Here is a 25,620-nt window from a genome sequence, read left to right on the forward strand (position 1 = left end):
CTATTATAAATTAGAGTCGTCGCACAGCACCCGTATGCGCGTTAACGTACGAGTAGGAGTAAACTCGTGCTGATGAGGACAGGTCGCCAAACAGTACCTGGCGGAGATGGCTCCCGTATCACGTTCTCGGCAATCAGGGCAGCGACGGTCCTTGAGAGGACGTGCAGGCTTGGAGAGCGGCACGGAGGAATTGTCATGGTAGGGTGACTGAGCTTGTTCTAGGATCATGCTAGAGGTGTAGCGAAAGGCGATGTGAATTAGGAAATATAGAGCAAATGAGAAGAAAGTGACGGGCTGGTGGATGTAGTATTTCGGTATTGTGACGTGTGATGGTAGGCGAATGAGGTATGCGGAAGAGAGTCATGGCGTCAACAGCATGTGGCCGAGGGGTGTTTCTGGAAAGGAAAGAGTGCCTCTAGCTGTGCCTGCCGACGTAGCACTTGGAAGGCATGTCATTCCTTGGCGGAGAAGGCACGGTTGTGGCCTCGTCGTGTCTCAGTGAGGGCTGGAGGGAGATGACAAATGGGGTTCAAGCTAGGGCCATGACCTCAGTGCTGGAGCTAAAATTGGTGGGGAAGCCAAGTCTCCATCTCTGCCTGGCCTTCCCTCTGCTGTCTGTCGACTAACCCCACCTCGCAAATACCCTCGCCGCACACATCTCCCGTCCCAGGGCGCTCCAGGATAATTGGCAAGACCCCCCAAGCTGCAATTACCTGGAGCCGCTTCCGCATCTCCATCTCCTCTCGCACTCTGAACCACGGCCTTTGCAGCAAACATGGCCGACACCGCCGCACGCCCAGGCTTCGCGCAGAAGCAGCACCGCCGCCCAGGATCGCGCATCGTGCCTGCCATCCCATACCGTCTGTCCAAGTCTCAGCCATCAGCCAGGCCCATCACCCCTGAAGGTTCCCACAAAGGCGCCGCCGCTCAGCCATCGGAGCCGCAGCCGGAGCCGCAAGCAGTGCCGGAGAAGCAGGTCCAGGAGCACGCAGAACCGAAGCACGCAGAAGAAGCTGTGCAGACTCCTCTTACGCCAGATTCGGATGTCTCTGGCGCTGAAAAGGGAGAGCTGCCAGCAGATGCCTCGGCTAGCCCATCGCAGAATGGACACAAAGCGCCGTCGGACGCTCATGGTGGGTATCCGCTGAGCGCTGCTTCCCAAGTCGAGCACGCACTAAGTTTTGAAGACGCAGGAAACCATGTCAACGGTAATGTCAATGGACATGCCGACGAGAAGCCTCCCCCGCCGACGGAGCCCACCGCCGAACCAAAACCAGCCGTCAATGGGGTGCACCGCAAGTTGACGATACCCTCCCATCTGCCCCCGCCCTTCTATCCTTCCAACAAGACCAATACGCCGCCGGCAGAGGGGAGTGACACCCCGTCGCACCGACACCAGCTCAGTGCCGGCGCACTGGTCTTCTGGAGCGCAAATGAGTCACCAGCACCTCCGGTGACTTCTCAGGAGCCAGAGCTGCACCCGCACGAACAGCCATCGCTGCCCCGTCCCCCGCCTGGCTTCGGTGCCCAGCAATTCCCGCCCTTCTTTCCGGCCCACGCTCAGCACCCCTCACAGCCAGGAGCGCCCTGGCACATGCCTCCACACACAGTTGCGCCGCCTGATCCCACATACGCAAACGGCGCCGACCTCCGCCCCTCCCACTTTCCTAGCGGTCCAGATGGCTACTCGAACCCTTACAATGGTCATTTCTCGCCGGAACAGGCACCTTTCGTCGCAAACGGCACCCTCACCTCGCATTCACAGTCACCGAGCAAGGCACAATTTGGCGAGGCGCTACCGACTTCAGAGCACGGAGAGGAGCATCGTGCCTTGCCCTACCAAAACGGCACTGCGCCTCCTCCTGCTGAGCGCCTGGAAGAATCGCCCTTTGAGCTTGCGGCATACCTTTCCACACAGTTTGGAAACCCTGAGTTCGCCGACTTTGTCCTCCAAGTTCGGTCTCCGGAATCGGTTCTGGTATCAGTGCCTGCGCACGGCATCGTAGTCGTACGCAGTCCAGTCATAGCAGAAGCTGTTCGTCGCAGTCCTGCCCCAAGCCATCGTAGCAGGGATGCACGTCGGCTGGTCGATGTCGTTGCGCTGGACCCCTTTACCACAGGCGAATCCCTAGAAGAAGCTGTCAGAGTGCTGTATGGTGCCCCACTTCTTTCTGCCCAAACCTTCCTGTATGGCCTCGCACCTTACATGTACGAGAATGATCAAGCGTCTCCCTCCAACGACGCTCGTCGGCGTATGCAACAAGTTCTCAGCTACATCGCAGCAGCGAGAACTTTCCAGATACCTAGCATGCAGGCACGCGGCATCGAAATCGCAAGGATGCTTCTCCGATGGGATACGGTAGAGCAGGTCTTGCAATACATACTGCAGGCCAATTCTGGCCCACGGTCGAGAGCCGAAAGCCCTGATACGGATGACCCCTTCATCTCGACGCTGCTGAACTACGCCCTCGAGTTCGTCGCCTTCAGCTTTCCCATTGACTTCAAGCTGTATACGATAGCGCCTGAGTTCCCTGATGCCCCACGCCTGCCCACGGTCGTTGAAAATCGCCAGGCCGCGCATAATCCGCGGCTAAGTAAGATCCGCTTCGGTGATGCGCCGACGGAAGACGACCACCAGCCCAGCCATGCGACTGTCGTGTTGTCGACCATTCTTCTATCGTTACCACTTCTTCTTGTAGAGCGCTTGTTCAACCATCGTGCGACAGCTAACCAGATCGGCTGGACTGGTGCTACCAAGATCTTGCGGGATGTCGTCAACGAGCGCGAGAACCGACGCCAGAGAGCTTCACGAAGCCAACTGAAGCCAGCTCAGGATGGTACGATTCCTGCCGGGCTACTAAGCAACGTCTATCTCGAGGAGCGTGTTGAACAGGTCGAGCCATCGCCGTTGCATCCTTCCGGCCATCGCTTGGCGACGAAACGGGTCACTGGTGAGACCTGAGGGGCCGTCCGAACAAGTGGAGCCTCAACGACGTTAGTTCTTTCTCATGTCAACATTCGATATCGGCACATTTTTTCGGGCCGGAAACATACAAGTCGGGTAGGTTCTTTCCTTAGGTTGTATAGCATAGTGAGCGTTTACGGGCGTTCACGCAGGCGTTGTGAGCGAGTCCTTCTACCAAAACCTTTCCTTCGGTCACCAAAAGTACGACACGACATGACGAAGCATATTCCCCCCAAGATAACGATAGCATGGCAGCTTGGCTTTGTTTGTACATCATTACGGCAGGTTTTCCTTTATAATGATGGCGTCTAGGGCAAATGTGTCGAATTAGGCGCTGCATGGTATACACCTGTGAAGGTTGAGATCTGAAGGTTTAGATAGACCGCACAAAAGGCGGAAAAATAGTATTGTTGGTATTCTATGAGTCACCCAAACGAAAATGAGATGCCATGACAACATAGACACGGAAAAGTGAACGTTTGGCGAGGAACCTCAAACGTAGCCTGCCTCAGTCGGATGTACGGCTATTAGACGGAAATAACGCCCAGCACGTTTCGTGACGTGCTTGTCGCCGCACTCCGCTGTTTCTACTTCCCAAGCTTCGGCTAGAGCACCACACGTTATTAATAACAGAAACCCCTAACGGAAGTCCGAGCCCGCAAAGGTCATGGACCCGCAGCAGGCACGTTTCGCCTGGTGTGTCTCGGGCTTAACTTTGAGCGAGCTGCACTGATGGTGGAGAAGCTCAATGAAGGAAAAGGGCGTCCGTGTTTGTATTGAGAAGCGTCTAGCCGCCCGCCCTCAGTCATACTATCCGAAGCCTGGTATATGATCTGCCGGGCCCACTTGTTTTCTTCAGATCCCTTTTCCGATCTCTTTGACGTACACGGTGCCCTCAAGCTTTATAACGTTCACATCGCTCTTTTTTCTTTGCGCGTTTCTTGGCCGCAGTAATTTGGTAGAGCCGTTGTGACTACCACATCTCCGGTAATAGACTAATTCGACGCTTACTACCGACCCAACCAATAATCCGCAGTTGTGATACCAGGAAAGGTCGACAGCGCTGTCGATCTCGACAGCTGCAGCCACGGAAATGGGTGTAGAAGACGCCAGTAGCCCATCGTTCGAGCGGCATGTACAAGCACCGGCAGCATCAGATACATCGACGACTTTTGATGAAAAACTTGGTCATCAGGCATCTCTTTCTTCGCTGCACAGCGCGGAAACATCTGTAGCGAATCAGGACCAAGAGAAGGGTCAGCACGTGACCGGAGCTGCGGATGAAGCACTTGCTGCAGGTTTAGGGACGACGCTGGAGCCTGTACGTGATATCCCTGTCTGAAATACATGAGGCAAACGCTGACCTTGTACGCTGGCCTCTAGGTTCGATCAGCGCATCCTAGCGTGAAGGATGTGTCCAAGATACCTGACGGAGGGCTATGGGCGTGGTTACAGGTAGTTGGTGGATTTTTCCTATTATTCAATTCTTGGGGCATCATCAACACATTTGGATCGTACCAAGCCTACTACGAAACCAACTTACTTGCCGACTCGAGTCCTTCGTCTATATCGTGGATCGGCTCCATCCAGGCCTTCCTCCTTCTCTTGGTCGGCGCACTGACTGGTCCCATCTACGACGCAGGTTACTTCCGCGAACTGCTTATTGTAGGCAGTGTCATGTTGGTTCTGGGCCAGATGATGCTCAGTCTATGCCATACGTACTGGCAAGTCCTTCTCGCACAGGCGTTCTGCATAGGTATCGGGACAGGCTGTTTGTTCATCCCTAGTGTGGCTATTCTCTCCACGTACTTCTCCACCAGAATCGGAACAGCCATTGGACTCGCCGCATCTGGATCGTCGTTTGGAGGTGTCATTTATCCCATCGTGTTCCATAAGCTTCTGCCCCAGATTGGATTTGCATGGACGACGAGGGTCTTGGGCTTTATCATCCTTGCCACCATGGTTATACCGAATGTATGCATGCGCGTCCGCGTTTTGCCGGCAAAATCACGCTCTCTTCTCGATCTCCGCGCCTTCTTGATTCCAGAGTATAGTCTCCAGGTTGCTGGATTCTTTCTCGGGTTCATGGGATTGTATATGCCGTTCTTCTACGCACAAGTATACGCCATCCAGGAACATATTACAACCGAGAGTCTGGCCTTTTACCTCCTCGCTGTGATGAACAGCACGAGTGTTTTTGGTCGTATAGTACCCAATTTGGTATGCTCCTCATGTCTCCTATCATCTCACGATCTGTTTTATCCAATGGTTACAGCTTGCTAACTTCCGTTTACAACAGTTCTCCGACAAAGTCGGCCCCTTCAACGTCGTGATCCCTTGCACCATCATATCAGGCCTCCTCTGCATAAGCTTCATGGCCGTATCATCCACTGCCGGCATAGTTGTCCTCATGGCGTGCTACGGCTTCTTTTCGGGATCTTTCGTTTCGCTGCCACCCACCATTATTGTTCACTTGAGCACCGACGCGCGAGACAAGATCGGCACGAGGCTGGGCCAGAGTTTTGGTGTCGTGGCTATAGGTCTGCTTGTTGGAACGCCAATTGGAGGCGCGATTCAGGGCCATAGCGGCTTTGATAGTCTCTGGATATTTGGAGGATGTTTACTGTTTGGTAGTGCTGTAGTGCTCGTCGCTGCGCGGGTAGCATTTAGAGGATGGAAGGTTTTGGTTAAGGCGTGAGGCATGTAGACAGCTACACCATACATATTGTGAAAAGCAAATCATGAATAATCTAAATAATCTATAAACTAGAAGAGAAATACCAAGTTGCCAGATATTTGGCACAAACACCAAATTCCTAAATAAGCACATCACTGTGCTTCACACCACGCTTTCAAATCTTCGTTGTACCCTTCCCATCCTCTCTTGGTCTTTTCTGGGAAGCCGAATTGTCGGGCTACCACGTTTTCACCCATCAAGAAGGCTAGTGCGCCGCTGAAGACTTCTTGTTGCGTAAACTTTGTACCGCCTGGAATAGTGCTGCTGGGCTCAAAGGCGAAAGAGTGCGTGCCTGTAAACAGAAGCGGTATTGAGCCAGTCCATGCAAATGATTTGGGTGTGTTGTGCTGTAGGCGTATTAGTTGTTGCTCAGCTAGCGTCTGATGATCACGTACTTCGATGGGTGCATCCATCTTTTGTCCAGACGAGAAGACGACGCGAATCTTGTTCCCTGATTCGGCAGCGCCGAGTGGGCTCAGAGAGGCGAAGAAGCCGTTGTGGTATTTGGAAAGGGATGCAAAGTCGAGGAACTTTGCGCGGACGTTTTCCGGTGAGGATGCAATGTCGATGCTTGCTGTGACCGTCATGGTTGTGAATTGGCAGATGAGATGCAGTGAATGTTGAGAAGGCTTGAAGATTCCGACTTGGTGTTATGAAGGCAAAATCGATGATGGATGTAATGACAAGAGACGATGAATTGGGTGATAGTTATATATTGAGAAGTGTGCCTACTCTTTGCGTCGTCTGGTGAAAGAACACGCTATACCCTTTGCGGCTCAATACGCGGACATGCACCTGCGGTCTTTTCGCACGGCTGTGCTGGCATTACAGGTGCGCTCGAGGAATCTAGTACTAGACTCGTGATGGAAGAGACTAAGACCGGGCGTAACGTGCAGATGTGGGATGCCTGTCACCTCGCCCAATGAACCGCAAGCGGTTTAGCTTAGTCCGCATTAGGCTAGACTGTCGTGCTAGCCGCTGTCAGCCTATCTATTCCCCGCCTTCCTGTCCAGCATCTCGTTCAATGTACCGCATTCGTCCCATGTGTATGTATTTCGTGAAAACCAGGTTCACGCCATGGTCAACGTAGCAGGTCGTTCAAAAGGATGCTCAACCTGCCGCCGACGCCGTATCAAGTGCGGTAAGCGCTGGTCCCCTGCATATTGAATCCAAGGCTAACAACGTTGAAGACGAGACTCACCCCATCTGTCAAAGATGCGAAAAGGCTGGCCTCCACTGCGGTGGACCACAAACTACTGCCTTTATACAAGCCAAGATTGTCAAGTCTAGAAGGTCCCAGAAGCCAAAGGGTAGTGTGGCCGGTCAGGATGCAACGACAGCATGGATAAGGCAAGATCTGGAAGAGTCGGGATCTCTGTCTCCTGAAAACCAGGTTGTCATTCCACAAGTGAGACTCAGGTTCAACGAAAATGAGGTTTACGTCTGCTATCTACGCCGCCATCTCCTCCCCAATGGCCCTGTCGACTTGGGGCTTCAGGAGCTCCAAGCCTCAGATATCAACAGCAATGATTTATTGGTGGCAGCAGAAGGCGCCCCGTTGTTTGTCCAAGCTGCACTCAGCTTCGCAACTTTATTCTTCGGCTCACGCTACCATCAGAATGGCATTCTCACCCAAGGTTATGCCATACATGGTGTAGCCCTCATGCAATTGAACAAAGCCCTGAGCGAGCCCGGACGCCGTATCCGCGACGACGTTATCGTTTCCGTAATCATCTTGGCGATGCTTGAACTCTTCATGCCTACCGGCCCGAAGAATTGGCTCAAACATATGCTTGGCCTTGAACAGCTTCTGGCATTACGTGACCCAGGGTCTCTGATGTACGCGTCCTTCAGAACACTGGAGCTGTATAAAGGTGTGCGACACATGATATTGATTGCATCGTTGAGGAACAGATCCGCGTCCATCTTTGCGCGACCGGGGTGGAAGTGTGTATTGAGGACAGCGCTTTCGTTGGAAACTCCGGAAGAACAAGACTTACATGACGTGCTCGCAGACTGCTCGGTGCTCATGGCTGTCAGCGATGAGACCTTCAAATTTCAGCATATATCTGGCTCGAAATTTTCGCGACGGCGAAAAGAGATCCAGCGCAGAGCCGAAGAATTGCTAGTATTTCTCGAAGCTTGGAAACATCGGTGGGATAGTGTTGAGGAAAACGTGTACATCGAAGAGTGCGTCGAATCAACTACAGCTGGGACACCGCTACGAATTACCTACAGGTTCATGAACGACTCGGTCGCGCGGATGCTGATGTTGTACAACACGGCTCTGCTCTACGTACTCAGGATCATGGCGACATTAGAAGCTACACAGGACAGTCCTCACCATGATCCAGACAACCTCTTACAAGGACACGCAGACACCAGCCTCATAAAGGAGTGTTCTTATTATCCCTCTATCCAGGCTGCAGCACTGGATATTGCACGTTGCATCTCGGATTATCTACAGCATAAACGTGCGCGTGGACAGACGGACTTTGCTTCCCCTGTCGTTCAATGGGCTGTGATCATTGCTGGAACAGCTCTAGGGTCTGAAGATTTGAACTGGATGACGGGACTTTTGAAGGGAGACGCCACATTGGAAGTCGCGAAGAGGGCGTGGGAGATGTGAATGTACCCACAAGTTTCTCGTCGTTGGTAAGCCAGGAGAACAGTGGTTGAGCGGCTGCGTCGCAATCGGCTGCGTAATCGCTACTAACGAAGCCAGTTTCCTTGTATCCAGAATACCTTCTAGTCGCCAGATCTCGATGGTTCAACAAATGCGCTATCGATTATTCACTATTTCTATAACCAGGATCCCTATCAAGAACTCTACGGTTACGCACCCCAAGATACTACGACCTCACAAGCCGTATTCCTACCTCCCGACCATCTTCTTCTCGAGATATCGCGCGGGTATATACACAAGCGCGGTTACAACGAACGTAAACTCATTGGCAATATCACCACCACCAGATCCAATAAGACCTCCGAGCGGTCCGACATACCACGTCTCCACCATACCCATAATCCATGCCACAACACCGATGATGAAAGCTGTGGCAGCAGCGATGCCAAGCGGAAGACGACTAGGATCGTTCCACGCATCCAGGTCGTAATTGTCAAAGCTCATACGACGGAAGATGACATGCTCGCTGCATAGAATGACAAAGTACTGCGTAGTCCAGTAGCCAAGGAGACTAAGGAAGTTCTCAAGGTAGACACTGAGTTGCTCGCGGCCACCAATAGCGAGACCCAGGATAGCAGCGAAGCAGACCAGGATCCAGATGAAGCGGGGTACGCGTGCAAAAGGGCGGGCAAATTGCTGGCAGGAGATGGCGGCACTGTAGATGGAAATGACGTTTACGTTGATGCCGGAGAGGACGAGGAGGGTAAGGATGAGTTTCGCGAAACCGCGGGGGTAGAGCATGGCTTGGATGAGGAAACCTAGGCCCTCGTTGTCGTACGTTTCTTGCCAATCTGGGCGATTGTTCATGCCGGAAGACACGACGCAGCCGGCTAGCATGCCGATGGAAGTGGGGATCGCGATGCCAAAGGTCGTCATGAGGAAGACTTTCCAGCGCGAAACGTTGACAGGGTAGTGGACGTAGTAATCCGAGGCCATGGTCTGCCACGATGCTGAACTTCCGTAGACGATGGCAATCAAGCTCAGAACCTGCCCACTGAGGTCCGCGCCCTTTAGCTCGGTTGTGGTGCTGTTGTCCGCGTACTTGCCCGTCTCTGCAAAGAAGATGATGAAGATGATGAAAAAGACAAACCATGCATAGCGTTCGTACACAAGGATCGCTCGCAGACCGACAAACGAGATGATCGTGGCCACAACAGCCAGAATGACGATACCGACAATCAAAGAGATATGGCCATCCGCTACAGCCGTCAGTGCCAAACCACCCGTGATGCAAGCCACGGACGCCCAGCCAATCTGCACAATAGTATTCAGAGCAGCAATGAGCTTGTTCGGCCACCATCCAAACGCATATCTCGACACTGAAATCTGCCTCAGTCCCGTCGGCGCCCCAAACGTGGCCGCGAAGCCGGTCGCAGCGCCACCAAGGATAGACGCAAAGGTTGTGATGACAATACTCTGGCGAAGCGCTACACGCACACGAAACGAATCAGCCGAGCAGTCTGCAAGAGCTAGGGGGAGGAGCAGAATCCTTACTCAGCCCGAATTCATGTCCTAGAAGACCCGTGGCAAAACAGGACGTGTTCATCGTTCCAGATGCCCATAGGAAGAACATGTTGAGTTGGTGATGCCATGGCACATGGCCCTTTTCTTCGGGCAGCTTGCGACTGATGGCCTCTGATTCAATGCCCAGCTTAGCGTCCAATCTCTCTTCGAAGCGGCGGAGTGTGGCCAGGAACCCCGTTTCGCGCGTGACGGTCGCATGGCCGATATTCCCGCTGTCGGTTGACAGGCTGGCTTCGTCCTGGGCTTTCTTCTCGGCTGAGAACATTATGCAATGATACCTTAGCAGCGGATACTTGAAAGAATGGTACAAAAGTAGTAGTAGTCTGTAATCATGAAAAGAGTGTGAACCGTCCAGGGTCCGCACCAGCGAGCAAAACATTCTTGTTCTTTTTAGTAGGACATACCCCACCTACCGCGCACAATCGGCCCCGGCCGCGTCATTGGAAAAAATAGCCGTTTTGACGCCGGTGGCAGGGTGCGCGAGAAAAAAGAGATGCCGTATACCGCTTAGCTTGTGTGGCTTGTAGGAGCTAGTAGCTCCACTCTTATCTTTGACAAGCAATTCTGGGCAAAGCTTGGTTTGCCGGCAATGATGGGTCATTCCCTCGGTAGAAATGTTGCGTGTGCGCCCTGCATGCTGTAGACAGTTTATCAGGACTGGCCCCCGCAATCTCCTCTATCTGTAGAATGGGCTGATTAGCTTGATTATTTGGTGCCGTCCTCGTTTCAAGGATCTAGAGGGATAAATGTTTTGCAGCTTCGATGCGGGTACGGTGCCCTGCAGTACATTACAATTCATCATATCTGCTTTGTTTCTGTTTCGGGAAGCAAGGTAAAATACGTGTTCATGAGCGCTCCAGCAGAAGCACGATTCCATGCATTCCAAACCATGCCCATAGAGTACATACTATACAATGTATTTGAGTCACTCGACACAACGCATGTCATGACCCTCAAAGGTTGAGTGCACGTGTATTGGTAATTCCACCTAGACAGCTGACTTTTGCGCCGATTTCCACTCTTGGGTCTTAGTAGCCAGGAAGTTGGCAGCCTTGCTGCTCAGAGGGTTGACAACCTCGGGCTGCTTTCGCGCATGTCTTACACCGCGTGCTTTCCTTAATCTTATCTCTTGGATCCTGGAAGGCACTCCACTACCCAGACCACGCTCCCACAGAGCGTAGTTCACCACCTTGTCCATACCGGTCTTGCTGCGCTTCTCGGTCTTGTTAGGCTTGACGCGACGTAGCTCGACGTTACCCAGGTTGATCAAGTCGCCTAGATCGGCCCTTCGCTTAGTAGTGGCTTCCGATGTGGCTTGCTGCTTCGCTCGCTCACGTGCCTTCTGACCTTCTATGTGGATAGCGGAGAAGAGACTGGTCGGCTGAGGTTTGGCGGCCTCCAAGAGATAGCTGTATAGATCGCCTAGGGTGTTTGCTGAAGATAGGTGTGGGTCGGAGATGCGGCAGCCGGTCAATTGGTAAAGGCGTTTGAAGAGCTATAAATGTCAGCAGATGTAGGCAGATTTCGTAAGTAGACGTACAGCGAACTTGACGTCGATGTCAGTGACAGGAATATGTCGCCATTTGGTATCTTCGGACTTCGTGGCAGAAGACTGACTCCTGCTTTTCTGAACCTCCCTCTTCAGAGCTGCAAAGTCGGCGGCCAGGCGTTGCGCTCTTTCCTCAAGGATAGCATGTCGCGATTCGCTCGCTGCTGCTGGAGCGACTTCGTTGACGGGCTCAGGGTCGGCTGCATGGGCAGGAGGAGTGTTGAGGGCTGCGTCTGAAGTTCCTTGGGAAGGTGCGGTTTCCTGAACCACCACCTCCTCAACGACTGGCTGGTCGGCTTGCTTCTCCACTGGCTTTGCGCGGGGTACAGGCCGGTTCGACATGAAGTCAAATGGTTTCTCAGTATCCTGCTTGACCACTGCCGCCCTCTTGAATGCTGGCGTGTCAGGATCCATGGTCGGTACTTGCTCTTGCGGGCGGTCAGCACCCTCGAGCTCCTCTACGAGCTCCTCAACAAGGAGTTCATCTGGTTCCGCTAGTTCAGCCTCCCAAGAAGGTACCTTTTGCATGGTCGCCAGAAGGTCATCCAGATTCTTGTGCTCCGGCAAGGCAAGAGCAAGCTCGCCGCTTTCTGTCCTCACCAACCTGATGTCTTTGACCCAGCGTGGCCGATCGTATACACCTCGGTTGGCGAACTTGGCCAAGTCCATATCAAGACCAGCCTGCTTCAGGGCATAGACCTCGGCGACGGCTTGTGTGAAGCGAGCGCGCATGTTGGGAATGCGGCCGGCTTTGGAATGGAGGCCAAAGTTGTAGTGGGTATACGGCCGGTTCGTCTTCTCGTGCATGGTTTGCGCCATCATCAGGTTCTCGTCCTTGAGCGTGTACGGGGTACCGGTAAGCTCTTCGATTTCATCGGCCATGCCCAGCGTCAGCGGCGTATACGTGCGTAGTGTCAGTTTCTCGAATTCCTGGGCTATGTCTTTTTCGACTTTTTGCCTGAGCCACTCGTCGCCACCGACTCGCTGGAGGCCGCTGATGTGCTTTGCTGGTTTGTATTTGGGCAAGGTGGATGCTTCCTCTTCAAGCACCTCTTCGTACTCGCCCTGCTCCTCGGGTGCTATGCGTACTGGCGATGTCGGGTCGTATGGGTCGACGTGTGCGCCAATGGGCTCCGAGTCGCCGAGCAGACGCTTCTGCCATCTTCTTACGAACTGCTGGTGCTTCTTCTTGTCCTGCTTGCCCGGGAGGAGGAACGATTGAGGTGCGGTGGTGGAGAAAGTGGCGGTTGCATTGCGGAGATGGGTGCAGGGCGAGGCAGCGGACCGGCAAGGTAATGGCGACAGTGTCTGCCGTATCGATGTGGACAGGAGGTGGGAGGGATCGGTTGCCCGCGAGGGGCGCGGTATTCGGCGCATTGGGTTCGAGATGCGGGTGATGCCCTTGGAGCGGAAATTCCTTCGACATGTCGACCAGCACGCCAAGCCGCCGGACATGAGCCAATCACAGCCACAGCAGCCCCGAGCACTGTAGGAGCTTCCGCTTGCATCGTCACACGACAGAAATGGGTACGATACATCTACAACCGATATCATGCTTGCTGCTTCTGTTGGATTGCCTATCACGAGAACTTCTTTACCAACCAGGTAGAGCCCCTCTCGTCATACTCGGCCTTGGTCACCAGCAACTCCCTCAGCAACTCGGGCTGGCTCGCGACATTTGCTCCTCCCAGCCATGTATGCTTGATCGGGTCATCTGCCCGTGCTACATTCAGCACATACTCTACAGGTACCAGAGCTCTCAACTCTGTTTGCAGTCGTTCCATAAAGCCAGCAATCAACGAGTTCCCGCCTACCACGACCACATTCGCTAGCAGGCCTATCCTGAGAGCTTCAGGTAATGCACCCAGCGACTGCATGACGGCGCCAGGTATGCCAGCTTCCTGGATGCCGATATCAGAAGGGTTGAAGAGAAGCTCCGGCACAGTGAAACGCTCATTTCCTAGTGGCAGCAGGTCTTCCCTTGGTCCCTGTGGCGCTTGCAGCCCCCGCCGCATGCGTGATTTTGCAGGATCGTGGGGTCGCGCATGGCCATGTATCGCATTCTCATAGTCCGGCAGCACGTAGTCGACTACAATGCTCGAATCTAGCTCTCTTTTATCCCCCAGCCGCCCCTTCCATGTCCGCTCTAGATCGTTGGCAAAGTGCTGCGACGAGGGCACGACGTACGACACAGCCTCTTTGATCTCGTTGAGCAGATATGTCTCCTCCATCATGTTGTAGTGCCGCAGCGAAGAGAGCTCCTTCAGATAGTTTGTAAGCAGCTTCCCGCCGACTGTGAGCCGCCGCACCGCCGATTGAATGAGCTTCCCGTTGTAGAGAGGTAGGATGGTCGTGTCTGAGTACGAGGTATCGATGATCAGGAGGCATTCTTGCGGCAGCGACGACAACGAGGACGCAGTGGGAGTGGTATATGCGTTCAGTGTCGCGCCCACGCATCGGTAGTAGGCCGCGAATTCGAACTGCTCAAAGATGATCTCGTCGCAGTTCTTCTGGAGCTCTTTTGGGCAGTTTGGCTTCTCCGTCAGAAGCAGATTGGTGTCTTTTGGGTCACACTTTCAACTGTTAGCCAACACATGCTCGATAAGCTCGCGGCTGTGCGTACCCACCCTCAGCCCCTCCCCCACGGCGTCGCCCATGAACTCGTGCTCCCATATCGCCTTCTCGGCCTCCCAGTTGACGATGAAACCCTTCTCCACCGGACGGCGGAAGGCCAGCTCGCCGAAATCCTTGCACGAGTCGAGTTCGGCGCCGACGTAGGTGCGCTTGTCGCGTGTGCTCCGCGCGATGCAGTTCGGAACCACGCTGCAGTCGTCGTAGGTGGATTCGGAAGCGGCAGCGACGAGACCGGCTTTGATTGTGTATGCGCCGTTGTCGAGCACGAGCGTCTTGTTCGGTGGCGCGGGCGCAGACTTCTTGGAGCCTTTGGGTGGCATCGTTGGCGTCTATGGTTTGGCGCTGCGCTGACGGAGTGATTCGCGATTCCGTTTTGCGACAGACGCCTGTTCACGTGAGGCCCGCCCGCTGCAGAGCACCTGCTAAGGTGAGCCATGACATGTAAACCCCCTCATGTTCTGGCATCATCATTTTCCTACGAAGCTCAAACTCCAAACACATATATATGGTCGCAGTCAGAATTTTCGACCCGTGTCGCAAGATATGGTGCCTTGTCCTCCGACATGGCATTCTAGCTGGACTACCATTACACGAAACCATGGAACCTACCAAGGACACAAAAACATCTAGCCGATCTGCTACACAAGGCCACAGCTGATTGGCCTCATCACAGGCGCATGCCTTGCACCATGAGAGAGAAACCAATATAACGAGGCTGGACGTGCGCCGCATGCATACCCCGCGATGCACCCTCGCATCACTGGTTGTAGCCCATCTACCCACTGCGATGGGATCGAAGATTCAGGCTGACTGCGTGCTTTGTCTAGTCCCGACATTACTCAACTCCTAGTCTATGACGTCAACTCTGTTTCGCAACGAGGCACGCGAGTTTACCAAAACCATCAGAAGGAAGTTTGACCTCCTGACGTTCCTTATTATTCGCCATGGACGACTGGCAGGATGCCGCCTTCTCGTCGCGGCATATGCACAACCGCAATGGCCGCGGCACCAAGTCCAAACACACGGCCGCCTTCGATGTGCGCAAAACATTCGCAAGCTATTCAGTCAAATGCCCAGCATGGCAGAAAGCTTTGAGCACAAACGGAGATGCTCAGCCGGACCAGGATGCATCACTGGAGTTGTATCGCCTCACCGAAGGTGGCGAGGGCGTTGTCGGCCGACTATCTTTACCGGGAGTGTTACAAGCATCCGTCATTTTAGCTGGCAGTCGTGACAGCCTTCGGCGAACAATTGCAGAAGTGGAACCGGATGAATCGAACCAGGAGGAAGACGACGAGCACGACAACGAGGACGAAGAGGAGAGCGAGAATACCGAGCCTGAGTCTCCCGAAAGGAGTCGCTTCGAGACTTTCGAGAAGAACAGCTTCCGCTCCCCAAAGTTCTGGTTTCGATGGAGCGGCGAGTCTGTGAATGCTACTAAAAGTGCACCCAGCAAACCTGCTAGCCACGAAACAGAACTAGGATACATTGTCTTTTCTGGCAATGACTGTCGCAAGTTCAAAGGCACCATCAACTGTACGAGTCTGAAGTGGAAGAACGTAGCCATCACGGGTCACAAGCTTGTAGCACGATCAACGTCTGATGCACAGGTTACTTGGGGAAAGGCGGCTGTTCCGCTATAGGTTCTGCTATTTCAATACAGCTGTCCGTCTTACTATAGCTTCACTACCTCTCCATACATACTCCGGTCTCAGCAGGCGCTCAATGGGGCTGTCTCAAGTCAGTAAACCGCTTCCTCCAAGATCGAATACGGAATCAACATACCATCCCAAGTCACATACGTCGCCCCGGCCAATGCAACCCATCTTCCATCCCCAACGCCACCATAGACCTTGGCCCAGCCTCTTCGCTCGCGTTAGCTTGTTCTAATACAATACTTTTCGAATTGATGCTGCCACTTACTTGTCGCCATTCACCGTAGTCGTATCCGTCCTGGTAAAGCAGCTCAACTTGATCTTGGTACCTTTGGGGTACTGGCCCGGAGCGGAGCAGCTCGTCCTTGGACACGTTCTATAGCGTAGACCGTCCACGAGGACTGTTGCGCCGACAACGGCGCGTTTCTCCATCCCATTGAGAGGCTCGCGACGGGCGATTGTGGGGTCCTGCGCGAAGGCGGTGGAGGTAAGGAAAGCGAGAGCGAGGGCTGTGATCTTCATGATGGATTGATTTTGAGGTTTGGTTGATGACTGTGATGAGATCTTGGTGTGGTCTTTGGTTCAGATGTGCGACTGTCCAAGGCTTCTTATATCTCAGACAAACCATTGTTGTTCTCTCGGCCGTCTCAATATATTCTCGCATTCATCGTATTATCCAATCACGCAATGCGGAGATGGTCGCACGGTCGGCGTCTCTTCCTCACTTTCTATCGCAACCATTCTTAGCAAACGTTTTCGCCCCAAGTCGATCCAATGAGAACGGCTTCTTGTGTCAAGGTACAGAACCAGTGCTCACTTTCCCCGCATGTGTCTTTCCAAAATTACCGTTGTGCGCCTTGTATAGTTGCACCAGCGTTCAGGTTTAATTTAACTGCTCGTATTGCTTCAGCTTGTCTTGGAATGTGGAGATTAGAAGCGACGACATGCCCCAGTGGGACTAGTCATATATGTATGATCATACTAGTTTACAACGTTCATATGGATGGTAAATGCTGGGTAGAATTGTGTCACGTAAGTGATGGCATATCAGAGGTGTCAATCTTACTTTGAACTTTATTCTCATCTCGACAAGATCTTGAATCGCAACATTGTATAGGCCAGAACTTTCGGCCCCATAAATTAAACTGAGCATAGCAATAACCAATAGTTTGTTGGAGACTATTCATGTAGTCATCTAAGCGCCCTTTTCCTCATTGCGCAACTGAAGGGCGCCAGCATGTCTCATTTGAGCTAAATTTTCTGAAGGAGAGAAGCTATATGGTTCTCTCTTGTATCTTTCATGAGCCAATGTCGCTAGACGCGGGCGGCGTACAGAAAACATGAATCCATGGATGCTTAGATACCATGCCGCCAACCGGCCAACTAAAAACCCAAATGCTATGGCTGCACCGAACCTATCACGTACCACCAATTGAGCGGTAAGATTTCGATTTAACGTTTTGCTAACAAGGGCGTTGTGGCCCACAATTCCGTTCGTCTGTCGCCGCTGCCTAGTCACGTGGGGGAGTCAGCCTGGAACCTCGACCAACAGCTCCCTCACATATGATCTAGGTACTAGGACCTCTCTCCTCCTTTGCTAGATCTTGTTCTTCATTGTCTCAAGTAGATCACAAATCCCGGACCTCAACCTCATACTACTTTGTCGCAATCATGGCACGGTATCAAGCTAATACGATTCAGTCAAACTCACTGCGTCGCCGGCTCCTCCAAGACATCGCAGAGATAAAGCAAGATCCGTATCCTAATGTCGACCTCAAGTTCAACGACAACGACATAACGGAGGCGTGCCTCATCCTCACCCCGGAGGGTCAGGAGCCGCTCCACCTCACGATCAGGTTTCCAGACCGATATCCGCTGATTGCGCCAGGAATCACGATTCAGAGTCAGATCATCCATCCTAATATCTTCGGTGAATACATTTGTGCTACGATGCTGAATACCGAAGAGGGTTGGACGCCAGCTTATACTTTGAAGGGTATCGTCATCCAACTGTTGAGCTTCTTCTGCAGCGACTCTCTCGAGCAAGACGACAGTGACGGTACCATTGACTTGGCTGAGTACCGGAAGCAATCAACGCGGAGTTACGGCAAGCGTATACATGGCATTATATGCTACTCCTGTGGATTTGAAACCAGCTCGCCGCCAGGACCAGCCGATGATATGGAAGTCGACTCGACGCCCGCGTCAACCGTTGTCGCTTTTGCACAGGGACACCGAAACACACTCTCAAAGCTGTTCACACTACCAGATGAGATTGTTCTCGCAGTACTCAATGTTTCCGAGACGCGTGACGTTCTGGCCTTTGCGGAGGCTGTTCCTTCCATCAAGACCATGATCAACTCGTACGACTTCATTCGGATCCGCGAACTGCAATGCTTTTGCCTCAAACGATCATTTCTGAACACCAAGCTCGGCATAGGTATCTCTATCGACGGCGGTAATCGGCCAGTGCTCCGATCCGAGTTCGACCTGCTGAGTTGGGAGGCATTCTCTACATACCGTGTCCGACGCAGTGTTCAGGGTGTTTCTTTCGACCGCTGGCTGCCTTTGCCGCTTAGCAGACGCCATTGGAATCAGGTCAAGACAGAGGTGAAGTCGTGCATGCAGAAAATTCATACCGCTGCGAACATGTTCAGCAATGAGCCTTACCATGTGGACGTATTGTATCGCACGATGAACGCGATCGTTGTTCAGTTCTCATCCGATGCGGAAAAAGGCTATGCTGGTCCTGATGAACGCAGCACTCTAAGTCATGCATCAGAGAAAGCCGTCGATGCCTATTTTGGTCTCTTCCATCTTTTGCTATGCCTCGCAACTGAGAACGAGGAGATCATCGTCAGCGCGAACCACACGATCAAACGCTTCATAGTCGGGCCGCGTACGAAGAAGCACTTTCCTGACCTTGGCCATGTGCTGATAGCGGCGCTCATCTGCGATGCAGGTTTGACCGAAGAGTTGACGTACGAGATCATCCGTGAAGCCATTCTACGTAACGTTGTTTGGATGCTCGACGACAAAGGTGCTGGTATGGCCGAGCTTGCATACCTAGAGCCTTCAGTAATCTCTACGTACCGTACCAAGATGACGTACGCTGCCTCACCCACCTCGTACCGCCTCATCATGTTCATGAAGCTGTTCAGCTCAGCAGCTCGCCCGCCCAACAAGAATCTTATCGAGCTCCGCGACTCCTTGTTCGACGCGCATGGAGCTCCTCCAAGAGGCACATCAACGCGCATGGCCGAGGACATCCGCGAGATCCATGAGTTCAACAGCTTTCCGCAGTTCTTGGCCAAGATGGGCATCAAGCAACGCCCATCCCAGTCACAGTTCACAACGTTCTTGCGCCGGACCATTACTGACAGTGTAGACGCTGGCTACTCCATCATGCCGCTGACCCAGACCCAGCTTTATCTCATACGCCAGGCCAAGGAGCCTGATGTGGAAGTCGCCGAAGACGTGTATGTCACATATGATGACCAGCGGTGGTTTCGTGACCGTAGTTGGCCAAAGCCGTCTTTCTTCCCGAACAGGGGCGGTCGTGGTGGTGGGATGCGCCGTCGCTAGGAACAGCGTTTGGTTTTCTGTTTGATTGCAGATCCTGATGGGCTTCGTGCGATGTTTAGCTTCACTTGCGAGATGAATACCTAGGTAGTACTTACCTTGAACTACAAATCAAGTCAACCCCCGCCTCTCACTTCTCCCTGACGTTACCTTTTGAGACTCTGCACAGCAATCCTGGAACGGCTAAACGGCTAGACTAACGCGCTGCAGCATCTGCATCTCAGCTCAATGGTCAAGTGAGGGGGCTGGGGGGAAGCACAACAACGTCATGTCGCATGTCGTACCACAAGACAGTACCTACTGCAAGCCCGCACTTTAAAGTCTGGTCACCCTCTGTTCTTCCTCTTCCAAGAGACATTCCTCCTAGCCAACTCTACCCCAATTTCAGCTTCTCTCTGCATACCACAAGATGTCCGGTACGCCTGCTGTGTTCGATCTCACATGTTCTCATAGCTGATTCCCTTGTAGACCAACTCGACGACGCGTTCATGAATACCGGTGCTGGCGCACAAGCTCCTCAGACGTCCGGCGGAAAGGGCGATACATCGAAGAAGGATGGAGACAAAAAGGATGATAGCAAGGGACAGGAGAAGAAGGGTTGATATGCTTGTCGCTTGAGAAGACCTCGGGAAGGTGGTTGGTAAATGCGGGGTTAGGGCCGTCGATCAGGCACAACTACACAACGCCATCTCAATGGCTCGGCGGGTGCTCAAAAACAACTTGGCGACAACTTTTGAACAAAGCTATATCTATTCGCCAATGCTAAGCTTTACTATCCTATGCAGTGCGTGGGGATGTGTTGATACGGAGAACCAGCCTTGGACCAAGTCGCGATCCGTCATGTTGACGTTTACAAACCCCCCACGTCTGATGACGTACTTCTACACAATGTCTTTCATAGGTCTTCGGTACGCCCAAATTTCCCTTTGAGAGAATATCAAGTGAGGCAAGAAGCAGAAAAGAGAGGAGAACTTAGAAGCATGTCAATCTTTTTAATAAAAGTCTGAGCTCTTGTCCAAACTTGTCGTATTGGCACGCTCCATTCCGAACAACCATTTCACAGTCTGAGCTATGTGATGATCGACATTCAAGTCAGTAATTTCTTGCGCTTCCAAAATTCAGATATTCATTACTCTTCATTAGTTACGCAAAACAAACCTCCATTTACATATCGCATAAACCAGGAACGATGGAAGCTTCATTCAAACCCCTTCCACCCACAGTTGAATACGCGTTTCCAGCCAGTGGCCATCAGTTCCCAGTCCGCCGTGTTAAGATCATCGCACCATAGATCTGACAGGGCTACTAGAGGGCCAGATTTGCCATTCTTCTTGCAAGACTTTTCGCAGGAATCGATCTCAAACGGCTGACTCTCGGTGTAGTCCTCAGTCGTCATGCTAGGCTTACATTTAGCGCAGCCGTTGACCTCCTTTCTGATCTCAAATCTGATTCTAGAATGATCGTGGTCATGTGCTGGAGAAGGTTAGTACAAGAAAGACTAAGTTGGATGGTTTTACTTACGCTGTAAGACGGTCATGTCGACTCCGAAAGGCATGGAGTCCTCGTAAGGACGATTGACGGATTGTATGTACTCTTTCATCTCTTTGAATCCGTTTCCATGCGTATTGTGCTTACCAGCCTCGAAGCCGTTGGGATCGAACAGCTGCCAATTTACCTCGGAATAGTCGTCCCACATATACTGCTTGATGTTCACCTTCCAATGACCCTTCCTATCCATGGGGGTATGACTTGGTGCTGGCGCTTTCGAAGAGGTCGATGACGCCTTCGAAGAGGTCGATGATGCCTTCGAAGTCATACTAGAGATACGCTTGGAAGTCGAACTTGCAAAAATCGTAGTGTTGCTGGCATATATGCTCGTCTCAAACAATGAATCATCGGGATTGTTGTTTCCCTCATCATCATCGAGAGAGAGCGGCGCTCGAGTGCATGCTGGAGCATCGGAGGTGAGCGTGTTGGTCCCGGTCTTTGTTGTGGTTGTATCGAATCCCATGGCTGGCCCGCAGATGGTCTGAGTGGCATCGATCAACGGTACACATACCGATGTGATCATCGTAGATGATGTGCTACCGGAACGCCGGGAGCTCGAAGGTAAAGCCGAAATATCAAACCCCTCTGTGCACATGACAAACCGCTCAGTGATGACGGTGCGCTGGCTGTCCTCGCACTCATCAGGATCTTGTTCGTTCGGGGGCTTAGTTGGCGCAGGGCCAGGCTTCGGTCCACAACCTCCCGGAATCGTGCATCCCGGACGACTACAGAGCTCCGGTGGACAGGGGGTACATCCTTTTCCTCGACAGTATCCGCCATAGCCTAAGATGGCGTTGACAGGTTGCTCAGCACCTGGGCAACTACCAAAGAAGGCGCAGGGGTTACACCCGAAGAGACCACATGGGACGTTTAGCTCGAAGTCGATACCAGGGCAGCCAGGTCCATAGTTCAAGCCCATCCACCCGCAGCCGCAACCGAGAAGTTTGCACTCTGGTTTGTTGGGCTTTGGGTATGACGTTGGCTTGGGCTTGGGTCCCTTACCATCGTCGTTGTCGCTATCGCTCGGACTGTCGCTATCACCACCCCTGTCACACTTCTTTGGAATACAAGGACAGATAGGCCGCTTGAACAACAAGAAGGTCATGATTCTCCACGAAGCACATTCAGCAATGCAGTCGTTGTCTTTGCAACCGGGGTCGCTGTCCGTCTGAGAGTCTGGATCGCCATCACTACCGTCGATTATCACCGGGCCAAACCACCACGCGTGGCACCAGACCCAGTTCTCGGGCAGCGAACATTCATTTGGCGGCTGTTCATAGATCGGCCGGGGGAAAACCCATCCTTGGCAGTAGATTTTGCACCAGTCAAAGGACCCGCACTGTTCAGGACAACCCGTCGTGGTAGGCGAAGGGGGCTGATTGCTCTGAGTTCCAGTCGGTTTGGGAATGATTCTTCCCGGAGTGCCGCTGGTCGAGGTGACGACGGGAAGTGGACTCATGCTCCCTGGAGTGCTGCCAGACGGTGTCCCGATGGGGACCCGGCTAATGCCACCTGGGGTGCTGCCAGTTGGCGTTCCGATTGATTTTGTGGGGTTGATGCTGCCGGGAGTACTAGCAGTAGGCGTTCCAACCGGCTTTGAAGGATCGATGTTGCCGGGAGTACTGGCAGTTGGTGTTCCAAGTGAGTCTGTAAGGCTGATGCTACCAGGATTCTTGCTACTCAGAGTTCCAATGGAGATTGAAGGCTTGATGCTGCTAGGGGTTTTGCTACCAGAAGTATCAGAAGGGATAACCGAGGTAACTCCTGGGGTGCTTTTGGTCAAGAAACCGGGGGGAATGATAATGGGAGGAATGAAAAAAGGAGGAATGACGATGGCTCCTGGAGTGCTGCTACTCTGGACCGACGTTAGGTTGTTGCTACCAGAAGTAGCAGAAGAGATAATCGGGGTAATTTCTGAAGTGCTACTACTCAGGACCGACGTCAAGTTGTTGCTTGGGGTTGCACTACGCGAGATCTGTGCAACGGAGCTACCTTGAACAGTAGAAATTACCGTGGAGAACGAACCAGAAAGCTGAACTGATGAGCCAGGAGCAGACACAGAGCTAGCAGATTGCACCGGAGATGCGGCTGCTGAAGTGCTACCAGTGGGATTGCTCCAGACGCTGGAAGAGGAGGCAGAGCCGCCTGGAGAGCTCCCCATTCTAGAGGACGAGGCAGCGGATGAGGCAATAAATGAGCTTGCTGGGACGGCAGAAGGTGGAACAAAGCTGCTTGCGGCGCTCGACCAAGCCGGTGACCCCGCGATTGAGGAGGTTGTAGCTGGAGGAGAACCAAAAGTAGAGCTTCCCAAAGTTGGTGCAACAAAGGTCCCAGAAGATGAGGCAACGAGGGTTCCAGAAGACGTTACAACAGAAGTCCCAGAAGACGGTACAGCAGGAGTCCTGGAAGATGGTGCAATAAATATCCCAGAGGATGGTGTAGCGGAGCTTCCCAGCTGTGAAGATGCAGTTTGAGATGGAGCAACACCACTTGAACCTGCTTGGGAAGATGGCTGATTGCTCCAGGTTACGGAGGGTAGTTGAACAGATACCCATGGGGACGATGCAGCTTGGGAGGTAGATTGAGTATTCCAGGCGGCAGAGGATGGCGGGGCGGGACCTGGAACTGGCACCGACTGAGACGATGCAGTTTGAGAGCTTTGTGGAGCGCTCCAAACTGCAGAGGAAGGTGGAGCCGGTGCTTGTACTGAGGATAGCCACTGGGATGACGTAGCTGGAGGTGGTGGAGCAGGCGCTGGTACTGAAGGTTCCAAGTGAGACGAGGTAACCTGAGGTATCGACTGACTGCTATAGACCACAGAAGAAGGCTTCCCAGGATCTTGCGCTGATGTTGTGATTTGGTGGGACGGAACGACGACGCTCGAGACAGCTGGCGGAACGACGTTCGAGACGACTGGTGCAACGACACTCGAGACGACTGGCTGAACAGCGCTCGAGGAAGTTGGCAGTTTGCTGTAGATGACCGAAGATTTGATGGCAGTACCGCGTGCAGATGATGTTATCAAAATTGGATCAGTTGGTACACCCTGAGGCGCTCTAGGAAGCAAAGAGCCTTCGGTAGTGGAAACAGCTCCAATAGATGAGGAACTGCTGGCATGGCTACCAATCGAGGCCAATCCCAGCAGTGCGAAGGGATAGAACCGCATCTTCTGGGACTGCAGTCGTCGTTCGTAGCTGCTCTGCTGGTGGAAAGGGCGATGGAGGTATGTGGGTTGAGGATGGAGTAGAAAGAGCGAGTGGACTGTGTAGTGCGGAAGAGACTGTACGAGAGGAGAGCGGACTCATATAGAACAAAGGAACTAGGCAAACGCGCTAGGAGATTGGTGAGAACAAGGGCCCATGAGGGATGCGCGAGAAGGTGAGAGGCAAATCTTCGTAGGCAGATGGGTGGCCAGTGCGCCGAGTGAAAGATCGGGCAGCTACATACCGCCAGACATGGTTCGCGGAGACTGGATTGTTCATCTCGCCCTTTCTTCCCCAGCCAGCTACTCACCATGTAGTACTGAGACGAGATGCTCAGATAGATTCATCAACGCTTGCAATGGTCGACAAGTGACTCTCCTCGACGACTCTTGCTAGCTTCAATGCCTACTTTTAATACTCTTAGGAAGGCCACGGTGCCTTGATCTTCTGCCTATGAGTTCTCTCGAGTCTAATGGTCATACCCAATGTAGGATGGATATATATTAAAGTCAGAATACATGATCAAGGGAGGGCACAAACACAATGAGTCGACCTGACCGTTACTTGACGTGAATACCCTTTCAGGATTCGATCAAGTCAAACCAGCGAAAGGAAACACACTCCAATTGTTTGAAGTTTACAGCAAACGTAAGACCGGACGTCATGCGATGGAAGCAAAGAGACGCGAAACCGCAGCAGATGAGGGAATTGTACATAGTGGGCGTTTAGAGAGGTAAGGAACGCCTAAGAAGACATAAATACGGATGATTGAAACCGCAAGAGTGGTCGAGTTGATGGTACCGGCCGTATAGTGATGAAGGGCAACGGACGAGACAAATGGTGAGGTGAGACAGATGGAAGTGCAAGAACGACCCGAACGCCCCACTTTTTGAAACGCGTTAGGGACGCGCCTGACAGCATAATTCTCCACACCTCATCGTCCAGACACGCCATTGTCAAGACTGCCGCAATCACACTACGTCGGTTGTCGTCTGCGCGAGAGACTCCAGCTTCTCCTTTCCAGTGGGTGGGGTTGCAACAGCTTCTATGCTCTGCAACCACACCCAACCCACATGGCCAGCGCTGTCCTAGACCGCGTGTAGAACAGTTTCGCTCAAAAGCCTCCCCAAACCTATCATGTCCATACTGACTCCCATAGACAAGGTGTCCTGCAAATGACAAGATTACTCAATATCCCCGTTCTCTACTACACCTCTGCAAGCTCGTAGCTTCGTGCCCTCAGTACCAAGCCACCACACCCAATGTCCACTTACGGAACGCGTCACGCCGAATGCCACTCGATATCTGTTGCGCTGCGTTAGGCCTGAAGATAATTATGCGCGGATAGGGCAGTCCTTCCGCTGTGCTCAGATGTCTTCATATGGCTTTAAGATCCTCTGTGGGATAAGGTCTTCCCGTGCCACGTCCTTGCCTGTAGCCTTGGACACCATGGACGAACCACCATCTCTCGCACCTGCGGATGATTTACATATCTCAGGCCGATGTAGCGTCTGGGGAGCTTGAACGGGAGCTTGAA

At 52.8% G+C, this 25,620-nt stretch overlaps 9 protein-coding genes across 9 annotated transcripts; 3 read left to right on the forward strand and 6 right to left on the reverse strand.

The window, feature by feature from the left end:
* Positions 1 to 775: 775 nt before the first annotated feature.
* ACET3X_000969 (uncharacterized protein) lies at positions 776 to 2,962 on the forward strand (the record flags this gene model as incomplete). The annotated part of the gene is made up of 2 exons (XM_069448323.1): positions 776 to 1,133; positions 1,188 to 2,962. 2 exons carry the CDS (start codon positions 776 to 778, stop codon positions 2,960 to 2,962), a joined length of 2,133 nt encoding a protein of 710 aa, XP_069311211.1.
* A 2,832-nt stretch (positions 2,963 to 5,794) lies between these two features.
* On the reverse strand, positions 5,795 to 6,289 carry ACET3X_000970 (uncharacterized protein; the record flags this gene model as incomplete). Its single annotated transcript, XM_069448324.1, has 2 exons — positions 5,795 to 6,049; positions 6,098 to 6,289. The coding sequence occupies 2 exons, from the start codon at positions 6,287 to 6,289 to the stop codon at positions 5,795 to 5,797; spliced, it is 447 nt and encodes a 148-aa protein (XP_069311212.1).
* Positions 6,290 to 8,577: 2,288 nt separating this feature from the next.
* ACET3X_000971 (uncharacterized protein) lies at positions 8,578 to 10,177 on the reverse strand (the record flags this gene model as incomplete). The annotated part of the gene is made up of 2 exons (XM_069448325.1): positions 8,578 to 9,815; positions 9,883 to 10,177. The coding sequence occupies 2 exons, from the start codon at positions 10,175 to 10,177 to the stop codon at positions 8,578 to 8,580; spliced, it is 1,533 nt and encodes a 510-aa protein (XP_069311213.1).
* A 723-nt stretch (positions 10,178 to 10,900) lies between these two features.
* Positions 10,901 to 12,838, reverse strand: ACET3X_000972 (uncharacterized protein; the record flags this gene model as incomplete). The annotated part of the gene is made up of 2 exons (XM_069448327.1): positions 10,901 to 11,407; positions 11,453 to 12,838. 2 exons carry the CDS (start codon positions 12,836 to 12,838, stop codon positions 10,901 to 10,903), a joined length of 1,893 nt encoding a protein of 630 aa, XP_069311214.1.
* Positions 12,839 to 13,014: 176 nt separating this feature from the next.
* On the reverse strand, positions 13,015 to 14,428 carry ACET3X_000973 (uncharacterized protein). Its single transcript, XM_069448328.1, has 2 exons — positions 14,089 to 14,428; positions 13,015 to 14,034 (listed from the first exon to the last, which is right to left on the reverse strand). The coding sequence occupies exons 1-2, from the start codon at positions 14,413 to 14,415 to the stop codon at positions 13,042 to 13,044; spliced, it is 1,320 nt and encodes a 439-aa protein (XP_069311215.1). The 5' UTR covers positions 14,416 to 14,428; the 3' UTR covers positions 13,015 to 13,041.
* A 611-nt stretch (positions 14,429 to 15,039) lies between these two features.
* On the forward strand, positions 15,040 to 15,738 carry ACET3X_000974 (uncharacterized protein; the record flags this gene model as incomplete). The annotated part of the gene is made up of 1 exon (XM_069448329.1): positions 15,040 to 15,738. The coding sequence occupies one exon, from the start codon at positions 15,040 to 15,042 to the stop codon at positions 15,736 to 15,738; it is 699 nt and encodes a 232-aa protein (XP_069311216.1).
* Positions 15,739 to 15,760: 22 nt separating this feature from the next.
* Positions 15,761 to 16,371, reverse strand: ACET3X_000975 (uncharacterized protein). Its single transcript, XM_069448330.1, has 3 exons — positions 16,019 to 16,371; positions 15,881 to 15,960; positions 15,761 to 15,826 (listed from the first exon to the last, which is right to left on the reverse strand). The coding sequence occupies exons 1-3, from the start codon at positions 16,270 to 16,272 to the stop codon at positions 15,807 to 15,809; spliced, it is 354 nt and encodes a 117-aa protein (XP_069311217.1). The 5' UTR covers positions 16,273 to 16,371; the 3' UTR covers positions 15,761 to 15,806.
* A 1,050-nt stretch (positions 16,372 to 17,421) lies between these two features.
* ACET3X_000976 (uncharacterized protein) lies at positions 17,422 to 19,335 on the forward strand (the record flags this gene model as incomplete). Its single annotated transcript, XM_069448331.1, has 1 exon — positions 17,422 to 19,335. The coding sequence occupies one exon, from the start codon at positions 17,422 to 17,424 to the stop codon at positions 19,333 to 19,335; it is 1,914 nt and encodes a 637-aa protein (XP_069311218.1).
* A 1,195-nt stretch (positions 19,336 to 20,530) lies between these two features.
* On the reverse strand, positions 20,531 to 21,070 carry ACET3X_000977 (uncharacterized protein; the record flags this gene model as incomplete). The annotated part of the gene is made up of 2 exons (XM_069448332.1): positions 20,531 to 20,805; positions 20,854 to 21,070. 2 exons carry the CDS (start codon positions 21,068 to 21,070, stop codon positions 20,531 to 20,533), a joined length of 492 nt encoding a protein of 163 aa, XP_069311219.1.
* Positions 21,071 to 25,620: the final 4,550 nt, after the last annotated feature.

This window comes from Alternaria dauci, chromosome 1 (assembly GCF_042100115.1).
Source record: "Alternaria dauci strain A2016 chromosome 1, whole genome shotgun sequence".
Lineage (NCBI taxonomy): Eukaryota > Fungi > Ascomycota > Dothideomycetes > Pleosporales > Pleosporaceae > Alternaria > Alternaria dauci.